At 48.6% G+C, this 5921-nt stretch overlaps 1 protein-coding gene across 1 annotated transcript; it reads right to left on the reverse strand.

Annotated features, from left to right (window-relative positions):
• Positions 1 to 664: 664 nt before the first annotated feature.
• DBX1 (developing brain homeobox 1) lies at positions 665 to 5163 on the reverse strand. Its single transcript, XM_033063332.1, has 4 exons — positions 4716 to 5163; positions 4143 to 4244; positions 2264 to 2466; positions 665 to 1911 (listed from the first exon to the last, which is right to left on the reverse strand). The coding sequence occupies exons 1-4, from the start codon at positions 5065 to 5067 to the stop codon at positions 1537 to 1539; spliced, it is 1032 nt and encodes a 343-aa protein (XP_032919223.1). The 5' UTR covers positions 5068 to 5163; the 3' UTR covers positions 665 to 1536.
• Positions 5164 to 5921: the final 758 nt, after the last annotated feature.

Genomic DNA, 5921 nt, shown 5'->3' on the forward strand with positions numbered 1-5921 from the left:
GGGGGACATCTGCTGCATTTGTTTCTTTTGTTTTGGTGTGTTATGAATGGTGGGCATTAGAGATCATGGAGCAGAAAATAAATGCAGTTTTGTAATGAAGTCTCTGTTTCAGAAAAACTCTGCTATCTGTATGCAAGGCAAAACCCACTGGCATTTCTGTAGTGTAGAGCAGAAGTGTAAAAACAAAAAGCAGGAGGGTGATTATGGTTTTGCCTGGTGTTGCTGTAATGATCTTTGGCTGGACTTGAGGCTGAAGGGTTAAATTTCTCTCTTTCATGCTGTTTCTCTACCCTATAAGAATGCTCTAATTACCTGCTTCCAGTCTATAAACTGTAGTGTCTTAGTGAAGTGTGGTGAGTTGCTCCCTAGTTAAAAGGCAGGTAGATATTCTTACAAAGTCACTTGATTAGGAACTGATAAATTCTTATTGAATCACTAATAAGGTAGTTTCCTCTCCCAGACACAAACTACAGCAACCTGTTATCTAGAATCAAGTGCTACAGAATGATCAAATTTGCAAATCTACTTCTTTTTTATTTGACAGTCATCCACTTTAATATATATACATATTTAAAGTCTGTACATGGTAAAATACAAAATAAAAGTGTTTCTTTATAAGTTACACAATTCAACAGCTGTATTCACCTGTAGTTTATCTGTCATTTAATTAAAAAGAAGAAAGAGAGAAGCATTGTTATATCCATTGGCAATAACCTTGGTATAAAACACCCATACAGAGTAAGTGTACAAAATAGTGTACAGTTCATATAAGCTGTGCAAAGACAGCAAAGTTCAGTTAAAAATCAAAGAGATGTATCCACTTTCCTCTGTCCACACTATGGATAGGAAAATCAAAGTGGAAAATAAGCACAGACCTGTGGGCAAGGAGATGGGTTAGACAGTGCTTTGAACACCATATTGATGAATAAATTAAGATGAAAATCATAAATATATAAAATTTGCATTCCAGGGATTTCAGTGGATCTGTTGCACAAGCATGGTGACATTTGGATGAGGAGGGAGGCAGGGCATGATCTGGGTCTCTCAAGGTTATTTATTTTGGAGGAAAGGGTTGCTAGATCAGACAAGCCTTCAGTAGCAGCTGAAGAAATAAAGTGGCTGGAAATTCACTTAAAAAGTGATAGAAATGGTAATGCCATCTATATTGCATTTTTGATGATTTTTTTATCTGGGGGAAGAAGGTTCCTTTCCTACAGGGAAATTTCCTTTCCTTCCTGCTGTAGTGCCAGGAGCTGCCTACTGTCTGGTTTTTGGATGAAGGTAGCTAACTGGGCAAATATTGATTGCTAAGCAGAGAGAGTTATGAGAAGTTGGGCTGATATTATGAGCATGAAAACCTCCACACAGGGCAACAAATGAGGAATACCAGTGAGAAGGAAGTCTTACAGCTATTGTGGTAAAGAACCTGTGCTGAAGAAACATGTGGACATGGGCATGGGACAGCACCTCTTCAATTTGTAGCACTCTGGTTTATTTACATCTTTGCAGAGTCCTCATGTGATGGTGGGGTGTGATCTAAGAGACTGTTATCTCCTCCTCTTCTTCTTCCCCTTCATCATCCTCTTCCTCTGAGTCTGAGAAGTCTGAAGGTTTGCTGGGGCTGCTGGAATGGGATGGAGAAGGAGACATCTGGGAGTCCAGTCTGTCCCTCAGGTGTAGATGTTCCGGGGACTGGTGGTAGGTTAGGGGGTGCCGGGGGCTGGGTGGGCACACGGGGGGAACTTCCTCCTCCTCTTCCTCTCCTGAACATTTCTTGCCTACATCACTGAGGTCTGGGTGAGGGTTGAACTTGGTGGGTAGGGTCTGTTCTCTGCAGCCACCAGAAGAGAGGAGCTCTCTTTCTTTAGAGTTCCTCCATTTCATCCTCCTGTTCTGGAACCAGATCTTCACCTAGGGTACAAAGCAACAAAGGAGTGTAACGTTTCAGCAAAAAAAGCACCAGAAAAGGTGTTTTGGCTGCACTTTCAAAACCCTGCACATGCCCATACTAAAACTAACAGGAGCCATAGAATTTGATCTTTGGAGGACCCTAGGAGAGAGCTCAGGGACAATCGGGCTGTGATCCTACTCACCCAGTTGGGAATCGTGACTTTTTTGGCACTGTTGATGGCCTGTAACTCGCTTTGGATGTTCTCCCTCTTTCCATTCCCTTCTCCCCTGATCTCTCTAGCTGCCCCCAGGGAGTGGCAGATCTTGGCTCTCCACACACCCTCTCCCTCCCTCCACCTGGTGCCCCTCTCACCTGTGAGTCCTTAAGGCCCAGCTTGGCCGCCAGCTTCTTCCTGTCGGGTTTGCTGATGTACTTCTGCTTCTGGAACATCTTCTCCAGCGCCTTGCGCTGCACGTCGGAGAAGACGGCACGGCGGAGCATCCCCCGGCGGGGCTTGCCCCGGGCAGCCAGCGGCCAGGAGAAGGTGCCAGGGATGGGGACCACGGCGGAGGCAGCTGTGGGAGCGACACACGGCGCTGAGCAGAGCGGGACCGGCCCCCACCATCCCTCCCTGCCCTTCGGGCCGCCACTCATCAACCTGGGGCCGTGAAAAGGAGTTTTAGGCTTAACCAACCGCCTCCCTTTCAGGCAGCGATGCTCGGGATTAGATCTATCAACTCAAATGTGGAAAATGGGTCAATGGTGGCCGGTTTTGTTCGGAGATTCAAAGGTCCCCGGCCTGAAAAGGCAAAGCAAGGCGTACTGGCTAAGATAGAGGTATAATAAAAAAGCTCTCCCTCCCACTCAGAAGCATTTGATTTTTTTTTTTTTCAGATGCTTTTATCACTTCAGATGCTTTATTATGCTGCAGATGAAAATGAGGACTTTTCTGATTCCGAACAAAACCGTTTCTCTTCAGATGCAATTTTGATCAATCAGTATTCATCTTTTTATAATAATCTCTTCTCTCTTCACTACCCCCGCTCCGAAGTTGGAGAATTCAATTCGAAGACATGAAAAGTAGCAGCTAATTAGCACACTGCCTGGTTCCCAATGGCATTAGTATGATAAAAAAGGGCAGAGTTTTGCCTTAAAAAAAAAAAAAAAAAAAAAAAAAAAGAAGGGGGAGAACCTCCCCAAGAGAGACAGAGATGCTAATGAAGCGTGAATGGTAATTGTGTAGTAATGAACTAACAGAAAAAGACTGAGGACAAGCAGCTAACGCCATATATTATTGGAACAAAAGAGATTTACACTTTCAAACTAAACACAACGGCATGCCAGGCTCCTCGGGAGAATACTGATGGCACAATCGTCTCTTTCCCCAAATCATTTTCATTAAATGGACATGAAAAGCTATTTATAAAGCTCAAGTTGTTTTTGTTAGGCTATTCACATGCTGGAGAAAGGAAGCAAATTCCATTATGCAGAAGATGAATAGAAGAGCTTGGGTTATTTTTTTGCTCTCTCCTTTTCCCTGTTTTCTTTTTAAAATCATAGCTTGTTTGTATAATTAGATTTCGGTTTTTGTTGTTGTCTTGTTTGTTTGTTTGTTTTTGTTGGGGTTTTTTTGTGGGTTTTTTAAAATTGTTCTCTGAGTATTATAATACTTCTTTGCTGTAACAATCACAGCTCCGTGGCCTGCTTTCTCGCCTTTCCTGTGTTGTTTGGCGGTGTAACCGGGAAGGTGGAGGAGGGAAGCAGCGGCGGAGGTGATGGAGCAGAGGGTAAGGACGCAGCGGAGGTAGAGCAGGATCGGCCCGTAAGACAGAAAGGTTTGGGGGATACTCGCAGGCTCCCTCCCTCTTCCCTCCCTCCCTCCGTCCTTCCTTCCCCGCCGCCCTCCCCGCGCGGGTGCGGAGCAGGGAGCTGACCGCTCCTCGTGGTGCTGAAACGGGAGGGAGGGAGGGAGGGAGGGAGGAGGGAGGGAGCGGGGACCCGCCACGCCTCGGGACCGTGACAATCCCGGCTAATTTGCAGATCAGCGGGGGGAGCGGGCAAGGAATGTCAGGCAGTCACTGCCTGTGCTAAATCGGGCAGCAAATTGGCGCGACTGATGTTCGAATGTTGTACTCCCTCCAACCTCTGAACTGCAGCATAACCCCGCCGAGGGAACGCAGGGACAGGAGAAATCACCGGGCCGTGCCTGCAGAGGGGCCCGCCCGCTCACAGGGACTCCTTAAATACCTACCTGGGAAATAGGAAGATCTGAGAAAGGGCTGGAAGGATCCTTCAAAATATGGAAAGGAGAAAGTCTTTGGCGGGACGCTCTGGAGCAACGCAGGGGAGGTTTCTAGTAAATAAATAAAATCAAATTAATCCGAGGGTAGCCACCAGTTGGATTCGACCGACGGCAAGGCTGGGTTCTGTCTCTCGGCCTGGAGACAAACGCTGTGGTACTTTTAGAAAAAAATAAGAGTCAGACTGAACTCGGAACGGCCGAGGAAAAGTGGCACTTTTGCTGGTTTTGCCAGCAAAGCGGCACCCGTGAGGATAGGGTCAGCCAGAAGACACGGCCGGGGGACCCCTGGTCTCCGGGACCCTCCGCCTGCTCCTCCCGCCCGTCTTGCGGTGAAGCACCGGCCGCCGGCAGCGCTGCCCTTGAAATCCGAGCGATGCCGGAGAGCTCTGCCGCTCGGGACTGGGTCCTCCCTCCCTTTCCTAAGCCGTTCCCGGCTCTGCCCCTCGCCCATCATCCCCCTCCTGCGGGCGGTGTGTCCCCAGCGCCCGGAGCCGCGGCTGGCTCGGGGTGTTCCCCGCTTACCGGCTCGGGGCGTGGAGGAGAGGATGGCGTTGACGCCAAACTTCAGAAAAGTGGAGTCGCTGCTGGAAGTCTGTGGCGAACAGATCCTCCTGGAGCCGGCGGTGGTGGAGCTGGGGAGCTCCGGCGTCCCCGAGTCCGTCCTGGCCGCGGAGGCTGGGGGGGACATGCTGTGCGGGGGGGCAGTCCTGGGCAGGTAGCTGGTGGGCCTGCTGATCCGGATCAAATCTTCCACCAGGAAGCTGGAATGGCTGGAAAAAGCCGACTGCAGCGACTGAGGCAAGGTGAGGGTGGGGGTCGGCCGGAGGAGGCTGGGGTAGACGGCTGGAGGGGCGATGAGGCTGGGGAACATCATCGCAAGGGCCGTCCGCGGAGCCGGGCTGGGGCCGCTCGCCTGCTTGTTTGTTTGTTTGCTTTTGTTTTCTGCTTTGCAAACCTGGGTTGGTAAAGATCCAGCCAGCGAGTCTGGCGGGGTTCTCTCTGCCCCTTCCTCCTGGACCATGGGTTTTATAGGGTCAGCCCCGCTGAGGCTCTTTCAAAAGTGACAGCCTCAACAATGGGGTTCAACAAAGTTCTCCACTTGAGCTTCATTCAGGGCGAGCTCCCGGCTTCTCCATTGGTCCGGGGCTGCAATTTATGATTGGATTAGACTTCATAAGCAACCGGGGCACAATGGCCCCGCCACAAAGAAAGTGTAGTCATCAATTTTGCATATTGACCGCCTCTTTGGAATACAGCTCTCCAAAGGCTCCCAGCAGGGTTTTGTTCAGAGGCAACACACACAGGCTAATTAAATGCCTATTTAAAAGTTTCAAATGACATCTTGCCTCGTAGAAAGGGAATTATTTAAAGAAAGCACTAAATTTATTTGCCGCTCCCCTGCTGAGTTTAGGAAATAAATCAATAAATATTCATATAAACTTATCTGCGGACTCTCAGTAAAGCATGGGTTTTGTGGATTTGAAAATACAAATTAGAAAACGTGGAACTAAGCTCTGTTGAGGGAGAAATGAGTTTGAAGAGTGGATCCCACCGTGGTTTGAACATATTCTTTTCCTGCTACTAGTATGTGGAAGAATTAGTGCGTGTAGATGGGGTTGGTTTTCTACCTGCATATCAAAGGTCCGGAATAAGGCATATATGCGGTGTCAACCTCTCCTTTCGTGGTCCGAGCTTCGTAAAAGCCTGGTGTACTTGTGCTCAGGGGAG

Source organism: Catharus ustulatus, chromosome 6, assembly GCF_009819885.2.
Source record: "Catharus ustulatus isolate bCatUst1 chromosome 6, bCatUst1.pri.v2, whole genome shotgun sequence".
Taxonomy (NCBI): domain Eukaryota; kingdom Metazoa; phylum Chordata; class Aves; order Passeriformes; family Turdidae; genus Catharus; species Catharus ustulatus.